At 49.5% G+C, this 15,608-nt stretch overlaps 1 protein-coding gene across 3 annotated transcripts in view; it reads right to left on the bottom strand.

The window, feature by feature from the left end:
* The window catches only part of ASIC2 (acid sensing ion channel subunit 2), a 1,003,508-nt gene that overhangs the window by 79,848 nt on the left and 908,052 nt on the right, over positions 1-15,608 (bottom strand). For all 3 annotated transcript variants that reach the window (XM_033091177.1, XM_033091176.1, XM_033091174.1), the window contains exon 2: positions 1,822-1,972. In XM_033091177.1, the coding sequence (XP_032947068.1) occupies positions 1,822-1,972 (151 nt within the window). The remainder of the gene's footprint in view (positions 1-1,821; positions 1,973-15,608) is intronic.

A 15,608-nucleotide genomic window follows, 5' to 3' on the forward strand; every position in this document is an offset into this window, starting at 1 on the left:
ACCTGAATAGACATTTCTCCTAAGAGGACATGCAAATGGCCAATATGAAAAAATGCTCAACGTCACTAATCATCAGAGAAATGCAAATAAAAACCACAATGAGATATCACCTCACCCCAGTCAGAATGGCTATCATCAACAAGACAAATAGTAACACGTGCTGGAGAGGCTGTGGAGAAAAAGGAACCTTCATACACTGTTGGTGGGAACGCAGATGGGTACAGCCGTTATGGAAGGCAGTGTGGAGGTTCCTCAAAAACTTAAGAATAGAATTATCATATGACCCAGGAATCCCTCGCCTGGGTATCTACCCAAAAAATCTGAAAGCATTTATTTATAGAGACAAGTGTGCTCCAATGTTCATTGCAGCTTTATTTACGGTGGCCAAGACATGGAAACAACCAAAATGTCTTTCGATAGATGAATGAATAAAGAAGTTGTGGTATACATACACGATAGAATACTATTCGGCGGTAAGAAAAGATGAAATAGGACCATTTGTGACAACATGGATGGATCTTGAGATTATAATGCTAAGTGAAATAAGTCAGACAGAAAAAGCAGAAAACCATGTGATTTCACTGATATGTGGTATATAAACCAAAAACAACAAAAGAACAAGACAAACAACTGAAAGAACAAAATCTCATAGACACAGACAATAGTTTAGTGGTTACCAGAGGGTAAGGGGGGTGGGGGGTGGGAGATGAGGGTAAAGGGGATCAAATATATGGTGATGGAAGGAGAACTGATTCTGGGTGGTGAACACACAATGGGATTTATAGATGATGTGATACAGAATTGTAGACCTGAAATTGATGTAACTTTACTAACAATTGTCACCCCAATAAACTTTAATTTAAAGAAAAAAACAATTCTAGAGGCTGCTGGCATCCCTAGGCTTGCTGGCCACATCACTGCAATTTCTGCCTCCACCCTCACATTGCCCGCTCTGTCTGACCCTTCTGCATCCCTCTTATGGGGACCCACCTGCATAATCCGGGATCATCTCAAGACCCCGTTCAAATACCCCATGCACTAGGATACTTTCCCTGACCCTCCCTTCCCCACCCCCATGGAGGCTGCCGTCCCTCCAAGCACTGGGCACACTGGTGTCACACGGGACTGCAATCGTGTGTGTCTCTTCCTCGAGGCATGATCAAGGAATCAGTCTTTTTCTCCCTAACATCCTTGCTTTGGTGCAAAGCCTGAGATAGAATATATCGCGAATGAATTGTTTACTGAATAAATAAGTGAATAAATGAATGCATGAAATAAGCTTGGGGCCTGTATACATGTCCTCCCCCACCGGGGCTCACACAGTCATGATGGCATCCCCCCGAGTCCGTACCCTTTGGCTTTCCAACACTGCACAGACCCTCCACTTGCCCCCAGCGGGAGTAGCCTGCTTTCTTTCCATTGGGCTTCCTAATTGGGTTGGGTTATTCAAGATGGCTGAGAGAAGAAGGGGCTTGTCCATCCCTTTCTCCTCTCCTGAAATCAAGCCACTCACCTGCCCAGGCTTGTTGGTTCAAACCTTCATCTATGCCTCCTGCCAATACCTCCCTTCACCCTACCTGCCTTCCCTTTCCAGTATTCCCACCATCTACCCCTCTCCCATCTAGTGAAATGTGAGGAAACTCATCCCAGTCCATGCCAGGGATGCCCTTACCATTCATTCACCAGCATGTCACCAACCCCTGGATGGAGAACAGTCCTTCAGAGGCTGGGCCACGGCAGCCCACCTGAGGCAAACTGGTCTTTCAGAGTCCTGCAGCCCTCTGCCATCACCCGCTGCCCCGGTCTGTGGGCCCAGCTCACCTGTCTCTCCCCAGATGGGCAGGTACTCATCTTGCTGAATGTCCAGCATGATCTCCAGCCCGTTGCCTGTCCCCCCCTTGACCGTGGTGAGTAGAGGTTTGCCATCCTCGCCTGAGTTAAACATGTAACACTTCCCATATTTTGTAAACACCTGAAGGAGAGAAGAGAAAGAGAGAGAAAGAGAGAGAGAGAGAGCACATGGGTGACTTCAGACTGGGCTCTGGAGAATGGTGAGACCCCAGAAACCCAACATTAGGCCAGAGTCCCCGCAGCCCATCACAATCAACCCCCCCCAAGAGGGGACCAATGATTCCTTGCCCTGGCCAATGGCATGACTTTTGCCAAGTGGGATTCTGGCATCAAATCTGGACACCCTTTGGGATTTATTACAATGGGACCTGATCTCTCCTCCCTCTGTATGCTCCCTATGGTGTCCTGTCCACTTTCAAGTGTCAAGCATCATTCCTAAGCTCTTCCAATCCACACCTCTGGCCCTGACATCTCTCCTGGGCGCCAGACACACTGATCCCACTGCCTAATAAACATGACCGCAGGGGGATCCACAGATTCCTGACACTCAGCATGTCCCAGCGGAAACAAATCTTCCTCGGGCTCTCCAGTGCCCCGGATGGTTCTTCCAAACTCGAGATGGGAAATAGCTTTGCCACCTGCCAAGGGGCTCAAGCCAGATTCTCACAGCGGCTGTCCACTCTTCCTCTTCCTCACCCCCATGTCCCATTAACCAACAAAGTCCATCAACCCTTCTCTACAACCATCTTGCGTTTTTGCTTTTTTGTCTTCTGCACTGCTGTGACTCAGGATCCAGTCATTTCTGTCCTGGGTTGCTGCAATTTCCTAGTTGGGCTCTCCCGGACTCTATACAACCTTCTCCAGCCCACCCTGTAAGTTAACTGTGGTTTGCTCTCTCTGAAATGCAAACCTGATCTTGTCAACCCTGTGCATAAAATCCATCAGGGCTCCTCAGGCACCCTCAGCTGAAATCCAGGCCCTCCATACTCAGCCTTTTGTGATGCCTCTCCCTACTTCATCCTACTGCTTCCCATGGGAGTCCCTGGAAATCCACTGGAAGGCAAGCTCCACGGGCTCAGGGACTCCATCTGCTGCAGTATCTGTCTCTGGTAGCTAGCACCGTGCCTGGTACATAGGGCTGCTCTTGAAATATATGTTGAATGAATGAGTGCATAGGTGGGTGGGTGGAGCCAGATCAAACACCTTGCTGTACCCTTGGATATGCATTGCTGGTTCACACCTTGGTGGCTTTCTTTTTGCTGCTTCTGCTGCCCAGAAGTCCCCTCATTCCTCTTTCTGCCTGGACAACCTCGGGCTCTCTGCCTGGGCAACCTCTAACTTTGTTCTCCAAGACGGGATTGATGCATCTCCTCCTCCAGGAAGCCTTCCTGAGCCCCTGGACCAAGTTGGGTTTACCACCGCCCACCCCTCCCTGTTCCCCTTACTCCCTCATGGCAGCTCTCCCATGGCCCTGATTAGCTGGTCCTGCATCTCTTCTGAACTTGACTCTGCCTTTCATTCTGAATCCCAGCACTTAGTACCTTGCCTGGTACACAGTAGGTGCTCAGTCCACTTTCGTTGGATGAAAGCATGACGACAAAGATGCAATGTGATGGTGTGGGAAAAGCCCAGGGAAAGGAATGCAGAGATCGTTGTTCAAGTTTGATGCGGCCACTTATTAGTTGTGTGACTCAGGGTGAACCAAAGACACCCTCCAAGTCTCAATTTCTCTGTCTATAAAATGGTGGTCCTAGTCCTTGCCTAGCTACGTCTCAAGGTTATCGAGAGGATCAACTGAGGTAAGACATGCAAAAGTGCTTTGAAACTATAAAAGCTTTCTACAAATGCTATGGTTATTATGATTACATAACTGCTTTGGAAGCTCGAGCAGAAGCCAAATTACATCTGGCAAAATTGGCTGGAAGAGAGCCAGGCTAAATGTATTGGATTCTTGCAGCCACTGAGATTTGGGCTCAGGTTGCTTCCCTGACTATATTCCATTGCACTGTCCCTTCCTGCAGTGTGGAGGCCACAGGGATGCTCTTTGGCTTCCCATCCTTCAGTGCAGAGGCAGGTAAATAGCAGGGGTGAGTGCTGGAGGCTGCCTTTCTCATGCAGAGCTTGATGGCTGGATGGAAGGAAGGGAGAGGGGCCTCTACCATGTTCCAGGCACTGTGCTAGACGCTTATCTATGTTGTTTCATTTAACCCTTGCGATTATGATCATGGGTGGGTATTGCTGCTCCCACTGTATAGAGGAAGAAGTGAAGGCCCAGAGAGGTTAAGTGACTTGCCTAAGGTCACACAGCGAGAAGCTGGAATTCAAATCCAGGACTGTCTGATTCAAACATATGTGCTCTTTCTGGGTCTTCGTTATTGGGATATTTCTGAGCCATATACTCTTCCTCTATGCCTTGCTTTTTCTATCAGCCCATCAATATTCATAGGCATGTGCTTCGACTATGTGCAAGGATTATGGGGATTGCAAAGAAGTACAAGCCCTGCTACCTGCCTTCACGGTCTGTAGGAAGGGTCAGCAAAACACCAGATTCCACATTTTTCTCCACTGTGCCAAACAGTGGAGAGTCCCTGGCCAGCTGCACTATTTCAGGGCAGACAAGCCCTCCTCTCTCAGCTTCATGGTGGGAACAGCTGGAACACGATTTTTTTCAAAGAACTGAGCTAGATCATCACCATTGTATGTAGCTACTGAACGTGGCTAACGAACTTGCCCCTCCGCCCCCCCCCAGAGAGATGCTTTTGGGGACCACGATAATGAACAGATAGAGCATGTGTAGTTAGCACATCCACTGCAAGGGGCCCAGCACATCTGCGGTGACTTCTGGCGAGCTCCAATAGCGCTTTTCTTTGTCGACCGGCCAAATAACCTCTCTGGCTCCCACATGGTTTCTAATATTAATTTTCCTATCTCTACGAAGAGATTTGTAAGTGAAAGTAGAGCCAGCTTAAAATCAGATTGCAAATTCTAACCCTCCTCCCCCTCATTTGGTAATTGAACTTCAGAATATTGGGCTGGGGGTAGAATGTGTTGTCTCTTCCTGGAGTCAGCTGTGAGCCCAGCCCCGCCACAACCGTGAGAGGTGGCCTTAATAAAGGTATTGACCCTCTCCGCGTTTCCGAGGGTATGACAAGGTGTGAGCACTGAATGGGGTCTTAGAGATCACTTCGTCCACTCACCTGACTTTATAGGTAAGTGAATGGAGGGAGGAAACGACTTGCCCAAGGCTACATCCAGCTGGGACATGGACTCCTAGTTCAGCCCGTTCCTTTCTCTATACCAGCCTTCCTCAGTTTCCCCACTTCCAAGAAGAAATGGAGGATTGCTGCCTCGGGGATTGCTGACTTCTGCTGACCGTTGACTGAGTGCCTGCTCTGTGACGGGCACTGGGCAGGTGGCCCTGAAGTCCCATGGACCAAAGTCTCCCTACAGAGGAGGGAGCAGACAGGTCCTTGAGGTGGGAGAGACTCACTGATGGAGACTTGCTCAGCACCCTTTATGCCCCCCTCACAGGCCTGGTACTCATCCTAGGCCCAGGTGGCAGTTCTTGCAGGTCCCCTCCGTGGCAGTCCCACCTTTCCTGCTGCTTTCTCCTGGGAACAGGTGCTGGGTTAAGTGCACAGAGTTGCCAGGCGTGAACGGATGCAGGTCAGAGCTTGGTCGGGCTGCTGGCAACCTGAGTGGCAGGGCAGGGTGCTGGAGAGTAACTGCAGCCATGTCTGAGAGATGGCCAAGTGACAATCCATGATGGCCAAGTTCTCTATCAGGTCAGGACCACCATAAAGAGGCCGAAGACCCTGCTGCAGTTTCCTGGTGCATTTGGGATAAAGTCCTAAATCCTCACTGGGCCGTGTATGGTGTGGGCCCGGTCTGCCTTTGTCCCCTCTCTCAGAAGCTTCAAACATACTGGCCTCTTCAGCTCCTGGAATGTGCATGGAAAGGGGCCCTTTCCACATGCGGTTTCTTCTGCCTAGAATGTTCTCCCCACACCCTTTGCCTGGCCAACGTGTGATCGGGCCTTGGCTTAAATGCCACTTCTACAAAGTCCTCTCTTGACCACTCCACCTCTCCTCCCAGCCTCCATTTACACTGGGGTTTCCTGTTAGACAACCTTACACCCCCGCATTTTTCCTTTACAGTGTTTATCAAAGTGTGTAAGTAAATTATTTGTTGGACATTATCTTACACTAACCTGTAAGCTCCAAGAGAGCGAGCGTCTCCAACAGAGACTGTGTCTGTTTTGTTAATGAAGGAATGAATGGGCTCCAAAGTGCTGCTATCACATCCCTCTGCCCACCTCTGGGAGGCGCCCTTCAGGGCTGGCCAGCCTGGCCTGGTTCGTGGGGAGCTTAGACTGACATCTTGTCCAGCTCCCCTCCACTCCCTTTCTCTGCTGTGGCCTTCTCAGCTTCCCACGTAATTGTACCTCAGCATTTTTGCTTGCTTCTCTGTGGAGGTGTTACAGGAAATAATCCTTTCAGGAACTAAGACTGTTTACCTTGGTGGGGTCAGGAGAAGGGGCCCCCGAGACAACAGGGCGCACGCTGGCAGTATCCTCTGCCCCCCTCCTTTCCCACCGACTGAGACCTCCGCTTCCGGGAACCTGGCTTTTCTGAAAGGATTAGTTTCCTCCTAGCTCAACATCAAAGGTCTGAGAGCTATTTACACGCAGTGCGATTCTGCAGCCAACTTGGGACAAGACGCAGCTCTCTTTCCCCGATTCGGGGCATAATGATGTGTAAGAGTAACACATGCTTCAAATTTACGCCTTATGACCCCCAGCCAGAAAACACAATTTATTTAAGTCCAGACTGCCAGGTGGAGCTCGCCGCTTCTTCAGACCTGCCATTCTCCCAGGCATTTCTCTGCTCTCCCGGTAGGTGATGACAGCCCCCTCACAGATGGCAAGGCTGGATTTGTAGGGTTGCTAAGAGTCTAGAATTGCACATGGTTAGATCGATTTGTGAGAATGAATGGTGCGCATTTCAGACCTGGATCTCCAGGAGTGATGGGGGATCCTGAGATAAAAATGGGGCCGTGACCATCGTCTTCATTGCTAACGTTTGCACGGTGCATTACATTTTAGAGACGCGTCCCCTTCAACTTTCTCAACGGCCCCATGAAGTTGCAGGGGACGAACCTAACAATTCCTGAGCCTCTATCTTTTTCTCATCTGCACATTGGGCAAGATAATCTTGGCCTGTGCTGATGGGGCCTGAGAGAATGAAAGTGGATTTGTTTGGAAGATTATAACAGTAGACATCTCTTCTAGTTAGAAATCCATACTGGGAGGTGGGGGGAGTTACGGTGTTTGTCCTTTTTGGCAGAAGAGAGATAACAGTTTGGGGTGCTGGGGGCGGTCAGGGATGAATTAAAGAATAAGGAGGATTGAGGGGTCCTGCCCTCTCTGCTATGTCTCCACGATACCAAGCTTATCTTGAAGTAGTTACAGGGGATGGAAAACCACCCTGTGCCACAGACTGCTTATTCCTTAATAATCTTAAACCTGTTGTTAGAAGCCCAGGGTAGTCATTGAGATACGGGGGCCGTAGAGTTCTGTACGAGAGGGAGATGCTTTGATGCTTACCATCCACTTTGAAAACCTACATTTGAATTCAAACAACTAAATTGTAATCAGTTATTGGTACAGCGTATAGACACCACCAAGGGGGCACATTCTAAATTGAAGAAATATGGACATGGGGATGGGGAGAGGGTCTCACTGTCTTCTACTACATCTTAGAGTCGCTCTTCAGTCACTGACTGGCTTTGTCGCCTTCCCTGGAGTGCCTTTCACTTTACTTCTGCCATCACTAATTTCTGCAACAGCCCTATGAGTTTGGTATTATTACCCCCATTTTACAGATAAGGAAACTGAGGCCCAGAGAGGCTGAGCCAGTTCACAGAGCTGGTAAGTGGAGAATCTAGGGTGAAATCCCTCTTTGCCCAATTCCAAAGCCTGTGCACTTTGCCCCCCGGTCCCTTGTAGCTACAGCTCACACTCACACTCCCCTCTCAACTTGCTCTATTCCCAACAGGCAGGGGGAGGTTGGTGCTTTGCTAACACTAGGGCTCTCCTGTTTGGCAGTGGGGGAGGTGCATCTCAGAGTCAGGGAATCCTGGGAAAGTGCAGGTGCCAAAAATATTCTTGCCCAAACATCTCATATTGCACATGGAGAGTCTATGGCCCAGACAGGTGAAGTGACCTGCCCCAGGTCTCACAGCTAGTTTGGAGGCAGACCTGGGCTTGATGGCATGGGTCTGTGCTCTTCTTTTAAAGCGTTATGTTTGCACGGGCCAGGGATTAGAGATAATGGCTAGGCTCCACTTCCCAGGTGCCAGCATCCAGGTTCGGGGTGACTTGTGTGGGGCACCCTACCCTGCCTTACAGAGTCCAGGAAGTACAAAGTGGAGCCCTTGCTGGGAAAGGTTGGGAAAAGCTGGTACCTGGGAAGACACAGTTTTCTGGTCCAATTAACAGTGCAAACAACATTTCTATACCACGTATCTACTTAAGAAAATACATTATGTGTAAGCTCCCTTAAGGACTGCTGAAATCTCCACTTACCAGCACACAACTGGGCCGGCAAACTTCAAACCTCCAACCCATTCATTCATCCTGACCTTTAGGGCTGCTCCTAGATAGTGGGTTTCTTGTCTCTTCTTGCTTATTACACTTGTACGCAATGAAATTGTGTTGCTCCAAAATGCCTCTAAAGTCAGCCTTTCTTTTTCTCCCTGAGTTGATTGAGCTTTCCTCTCAGTGAGTTACTGAAATTTCTCATTAGGCTGTTTTCAAAGTAACATGCATGTTCAAGACAGCCATTCAGTTTCGTTGTTTTTCTCTTTCTAACTCCTCAAACACATTGCACACAATTGGGAAGTGAGAACGTCTGTCAGATGGGTTATTAGGCGTCCAGTAAACAAAATGAATCTACCCTTTGTTTTCTGAAGTTGCAATTAATGTGTTTGGAAATTAAATAGAGCAGAGGATGTATGTGGAAGGAGACCACTGTGGGCGGCCAGCAAAGACTGGATCTTATTTAAAATTGGCTTGCTCCATTATCTGTTCCTGCGCCGGGAATTTCCGATCACCTATTAAGTTCCGAGAAATGTTGCATGACGGTGCTGTTCTCCACAATGAGATTAAAAGAGCAAGTTCAACAACCCCCCTGGAATCACCTCTATGGGGCAGGTCCCTGGAAATGAGGAGGTGAGGGACACATAGCCCCTTTGCAACCACTTGTCCCTTCTTCCCAACCAGGAGGCCACCGTCTATCTTATGTCATCATTAATAGCACTCTCTCTAGAGGCTACTTTTCTGGGGCGGGGATGTGGGGGAAGAGAAGGATGAACAATCGTTGAGTGCTTCCCACGAGTTGGGCATGGTGCTGATTGCTTTATATACTTCCTACCTTTGAAGGCTCACAAAGCCCATTATGTAGATGTTGTTCTCCCCAATTTTCAGATGGGGAAACTAAGGCTCTGCAGCGCTAAATGCCTTGTCCGAGGTCCTACAGCTAGAGAGTGGCTCTCCTGACTTTACCCTTTATATGTTTGGGTTGTTAGAAGAACGCTTAGCATTCTTTGAATGTATGATATGGTAATGGGACCCTCCCTCCTCCATGCTCCTGCACCCATTTGCTGGGACATGACACTTCCTGTGCCGTTTTCACTAAGAGGCCCGCCTGTCTCCACTCTCCAAGTCTGAAGCACAGCCCAGGCCTTTCCTGCTGGGCAGCTGTCCAGAGAGAGCTGCAGACCTCGCAGGAGGAGATGTGTGAGTGCCACACAGAAGAAACGAGCATCAAGCGACTGACAATCTGTCTGTCCACTGGGAAAACAGCACCAAGGGGAGCGATGGCTGACAGTGTTTGCCTGTAGTTCAAACATTTTGTGAGCCAATGTTCTATTGGTGGATGGCTCAGGGAGGCAGAGGGCAACTGGGAGGTGCTCCAGGTTTTCATCTGGAAAGTTCTTTGAAAGGCCAGACCTCTGCTGACGAATCCGTCCTGACACCTCTTGTGAGAATCCCAAATTCGGCCTGACTTGAGGCTATGAAGTGGGATGTGGAAAACCAGAGCCTTTCAAGTTGGACAGCATCTGGGCTGGTGGAGGGTGGAGGGGTGGGTGGGCATCCGGGCTTCATGGCAGTTTCAAATGAGACTCCGCAACGGGATGGTTGCTCTTTCTGTTGAGGCCCTCCACTGTCTGTCTCCTGAACAGAGTAGGGATTGTCGCATATTCATTTCTGGATTCTCATACTTGGCACATAGTAGGAGCGTAATGGGCTGTGTCTGGTTGAAAGAAAACAGTTAGGCACGGAATTGGGAATCAGGCAGCCCCAGCTCTCAGCGCTGACTCTTCACTGATCTAGAGAAGTCATTTCATCCTTTTGGATCTTGATCCCTCATCTTGGAAATGCTGATAAGAGCACATTCCAGCTGAATTACTATCAAGTTCAAAAGGGCCATCATGGGTCTGAAAGCACCGTGTGGAAAAAGAAAATCCTCAGCCCAGGCAGTGAGCATTCTTGTTTGTAATTTGCATCGTGCCTGAGCCCTGCAGGAGCAGGGGAAGGAACGAGTTGTTATTTGGCTGTAGAAATGGAATCTGAGATGTTGTTCCATCTGGGACCACGTGTGTGGCTCATCCATTCATTCGCGTAGTGAACGGTTACAGAACACCTCTCGTGTTTTAGGCACCGGCCCAGGCGGTGGGGATGCAGAGATGAGTCAGCCCTTTAGGAACCACCTAGTAGGGAGGGTAGCCTGGCAGACTGGTGCTGGGTGGTGCCAAGTGCTGTGGGAGTGCACAGAAGGAAGCTGCCTGGTGGGCACTGATGGGATGGATATGGAGGGCTGTTGCAGAATTCTCCCTAGGGACAGAGGTGGTGCCACCGGTGGTATTTAGCAGGTGGAAATGGATCCCTTAGATTGGCTCCTGGTCTTAGCAGGGCCATGCTGACGCTGTCAGAAAGGCCAGTGGTGCCAGTTTCGGCTTCTGGCTGCCTGCTGAGCCCTGCCCATGTGCCCATCATCCCAGCTCTCTTCTGCTTCCAGAACCTCATACCCCCAGGGAGACAGCTAAGAGGGGCTCTAGTAAGAGGCAGGTGGGAGTTTTGGAAGAACACAGACTTTGGAGTCACAGTATCCTGGCTGGACACCTACTATGTGCCGGATACTGTACACAATGAATAATGCAGCTGAGCTGGCAGAGAGCAGATAATTATTAACGCAGACCGAGATGCAATGGCTGAGAAGAGGTGGCATCTGGTCCTCTCTAAGGAATACTGTGACAGTCTCAGAAGCACTTCCCCTCCCTAAGCCTGGCCAACAGGTCACCACGCCACAACTAGGAACGGAGTGCCAAGGCAAGTGGATTAATAAAAAGGAGCCCATTTCTAGTGAGCCAAGGCTGACTACAGAGAACATCCGCCTAACTGTAAGCCGATGTGGGAAGCAGGACCCAGGAGGGGTTCCCTGCCTTCAAGGCGGGCAGAGGCTCAGAAAAGTGAAGGAGAAAGTGTGGCTACAAACGGTCCACAGTCCCGTCACCATTTCCCTCTGCTGCCGCCACTCCCCACTTCTAACCGCACTGACATGACTCCTGCTGCCCCAGCCTGTTCCGATGCCAGGAAAAGCAGACTGGGAGCAGGGGGCATTCAAGACAGAGCAGCCCAGATATACCGGGGAGGGGGCACCGAGTCCTGCCACAGTCAGCTGTTCTGGGGTGCACTCCCCCACAGTGGAGCACATCTTACTCTATGGTCTGACTACCTTTGAGATGATGGATGGAAAGTGCCAGGCAGAGGGGACTCACTGAATAAAAATTAGCTAATACACATTATTATTAGTAGAGATTCTGCACCTGAGTTCTGAAGTCTGAGCTTCTACAGGATGTGTTTTCTGGGTTCATGGACCCTGTTACAAGTTCTTTTTACAGTTGCTTGCCTGATCCCGTGACTACAACCCTCTGTCTACTTCTAAATGCTGCCTGCTGGACTGATAGGAATATGTGCCCACTTGGTGTTCCTGGGGTCACGCCCGGATCCTTTCTGGAACATTTCTTGGGAATTCTTACCTAAGAAGTTTGTATCCCCCTCATTGGAGATTGGTTGAACTTCACCTGTCCTACACCTTCCCAGCACCTACCCCGGGGACTTGGGTGGGCTTAACTCTCCCGCATGCGTGTGGTTCCTACCTGGATACCAACCCTGAGATAAGACACACATTACTCTTTGCACCTGCCTCACTACACACCTTCTGGGAACTGCCCTTCTTTTGAACGGGTGTGGGATGGGCGAGAAGAAAGGCGGGAATCAGAAATGTGTTCCGTCGTGTTCCTGGTGAATTTCATGTTATTCTACAGGGCCTGCATTGAACATGATGCATCAATGAAAAGCGAATGATGGTTTATGATGTTTACAGAGGAAAAGCAGATGTTCCAATTAATGCTAGGGCTGAAAACAGTCCCAAAGGCAGGCTGATTCTAAAGGCTGATCAAGAAAAGGTCAAATAAGGAACTACCCACAAGACACTGAAATCCTCATAGCACATTCTTACCAATTTCATGTTTTCTCGTTAAAAACATATTTCAACTTTTCCAGGATCTTCTCAGAGAACGTCACTGTCTTCTAGTTCTTCCCCAATGGAGGTCTGGAGTTGAGTAACACGTAACTTTAGTAGCAAAGCTTGCATGATGATGGGTCAAAGCCATCGCCGATTTACAAATGCCGAAGATTTTTAGTAGCTGAATCAGATTGCTTTCCTGACGTGTTGAATTAGGGCCCAGCTGACATATACACAGCAAGCATGATGCCGCTCTCTTTCCTAGGTCCATAGCAGACATAATTGATTGATCACAACACTCTTTCCTTCTGGGTCTCATAGTTTTTTTCAGCCCAACAATTCTGGCTGCTACTACGAGGGAGATGAATCCTATTTGCAGTCCTTGTGCCAGAAGGATGTAAGTTCTGCTGGGGGTGCCAGTGTTTCTGTAAGAAGGGGCAATGTCTGAAAATGGGTGAAGATTTGGGCAGGTGCCACAGGGCAAGATGAGGAGCACAATTTTGGGGGTTTAGGTAGAAGGGACTCTAGCTGGTGACAGAGACAGCCACTATATTGGAGCACGCCTAAGCTTTGGAATCAAATTGTCCTTCTGCCATTTACTAGTTTTTAAAATTGGGCTAATATTTATTGAGCGCCCCCATGCCTGACTGTCTCAGATTGGCAGAAAGACTAGCCTCCCAGGAAGCTCTCATTTTCATCGTACCATAGTGCTACGACTTGTGATTAAAATATCAAAGGACCTAAGAAGATTAAGGGCTTTCAAAATGAAAGACAAAGCATTCTTTCGTTCATTCAACATCTAACGAGCAACTATTACCTGTCGAATATTCGGCTAGGTCCTGGGAATACAGAGATACATAGGCTAGAGGCACACGCCCAGTTAGTTCAGGAGCTGGCCGGGTAGAAATGGAGATAAAACGGCTTCAGATCATCAAGGCGGTAGGGCGGCATCATTGATAAATGCACATCGATTTACAGGACGCGGCTCTCGAGGAACAAGGACATGAAGCAAAGTCCACCTGTGTCGCATTTGTTCCAGCTCTTTGTTTCTGTCGGGCCGTGTGCCTCTGCAGCAGCACCTGCTTCCAGCTTTTGCTGTTACCTCAGCATGCCGTACAGCCAGACTTGCGTGTCCTCTCCAAGCTTCGCCAGCTCCAGTCAGAATTTCCTCACCTCCAAATCAGGATGAGGCAGATGAGGTGCCGAAGGGCCCAGAAGTTAAGGAAGTACTCACTTCCGGGGCCTGTATTCACCCCCACCTGAGAGTGAGCACCTCCTTATATCTTGCACCCTGGGTGCCTGCGGGCCACCAAGTCAGGAAGACAGGAGTAGAGACATTTGTGATGAAAGTGATAACGGGTTCGCACAACAAGCTTGCAAAATAGACACTATTGTCCCAATGTGCCATTGAGGAAACTGAGGCTCAGAGAGGGTGGGTTATTTGCAGAGGCATCACTGGAGTAGAGATCACAGGCTTTTTTTTACTGGGGCAGATCCAAGCGGGAATCCTGGTTCCACCAGTCGTGTGACCTTGGTCTCGTTTTCTTAATTTCTCTGACCTTCTGATTCCTCCTCATTTGAAGAATGGGGGCAAGAATACCTCTCAAGATTAGATGGGAATGAAGTCCAGGCTCTTCCAGCCTTTGGTTCTGTGACTCTGCTTTCTCATGTGTCAAATGGACTGGCCACACCTGCCTCACAGGGAGACCATGGGGACCAAAGGAAATGATGGGTGTGCCGGCCCCGAGTGCGTTCTAAAGAGCTGTTCGGAGGATCAAATATCAGTTTCTTAATAGGCTTTGCTGTGTCTCCAGCCCTATCAACTGTCTTTTCTGGAGTGCGAGGGGGGTGAGCCTGTGTTTGATGAGAGCTTCAGGAGTTCCTAATCAGAGTTGCAGATCTTCCCTAGGCGGCTAATTGCGACCAAATGCCTGCTAGCGTCAGCTGTGCCAAACGCTCACACACAGGATCTCATTCAAACCAACCAGCAACCCTACGCTACTCCCATTGTTACAGAGGAAGAAACTGAGTCCATGAGAGGTGAGGTGACTCGCCCAAGGTCATGCGGTAAGTCAGAGGCAGAGCCAGTGTCTCCATCCCATCTATCTGATGAAGCACCCTGGGCTCTGTGCACCCTGCTGTGAAACAGTCCCTCCCCCCCAAAAACATGCTGCTATTTCTCAGCAATGGAGCAAAGCCTAAGATTCGCACCTCAGCATGTTCCAACATGCTGGAATATAAATTAGGCTCATTGCCAGTATGTGACACCTCACAGTGCCAATGGCTTTGGAGGCATGGCAGAGGGATGGCTTGAGGCTCTCCAGGGTGGCCCATGGGTGCTGCTGATTTACAGTCTGAGTCTTTGCTGCACCCTAGAAGTTCAGCTGAAGTTCCACAAGCCTGTTCTCCCAAACCAGAGAATCGAAGGGGGCAGGTTAGCGGCACCCTCCCTTGTACATATCCCTTCCTTCAGTTAATTTCCTTCTCTCAACCCCTGTAGCTTCAGCCTTGCACCAGGGTCATGCTACTCACCTCTACCTGGTTAATTGCCACAGCCACCTGCCCAGTCTCCCTGCCCCCACTCCCTTCCACCTCCATGCATTTTCCACATAGCAGCCAGGGGGATCTTTCTGGGAAGCAAACTCCCTGCTTAAACCCTTCCATGGCTGCACACTCCTTGGCTGGGCTGACATACAAGGGGGTCGATGAGCTGGGTCCCACAGAGCTACTTCTGGCCTCTTCTCCCCTGCACCTCACGACTCAGCTCTGTCCTGTTCTGCCCTTCTCCAAACAAGCCACGCTATTTCATTCCTCTGTGCAGGCAGACATTCTGATTTTTCTGCTCAGGACCTTTCTTCCACCTTCCTCCAGCTGACTCTTACTCATCCTTCATGCCTCAGCCTGGTACCACCTCCTCCTGAAAGCCTTCCCTGACTGCTGACTCTCCTCCTCAGAACGGATTAGGTGCCATCCTTGGGGGCTTTCACAGAGCCCTGTGTCACCTCCATCCTATCACACTACTACCTCCTCTTGAACTTCAGACCTCAGCTGACTCCTTGGAACTAGGGTCAGGTCTGAAGAAGGGATCCTCTTTCCTGGTCCCCTATATTTTTCCTTCCAATTTTGGTCACCTGTATACTGTGTTTTCCCAAAAATAAGACTGGTCTT

The sequence above is a fragment of the Rhinolophus ferrumequinum genome, chromosome 21 (genome assembly GCF_004115265.2).
Source record: "Rhinolophus ferrumequinum isolate MPI-CBG mRhiFer1 chromosome 21, mRhiFer1_v1.p, whole genome shotgun sequence".
Lineage (NCBI taxonomy): Eukaryota > Metazoa > Chordata > Mammalia > Chiroptera > Rhinolophidae > Rhinolophus > Rhinolophus ferrumequinum.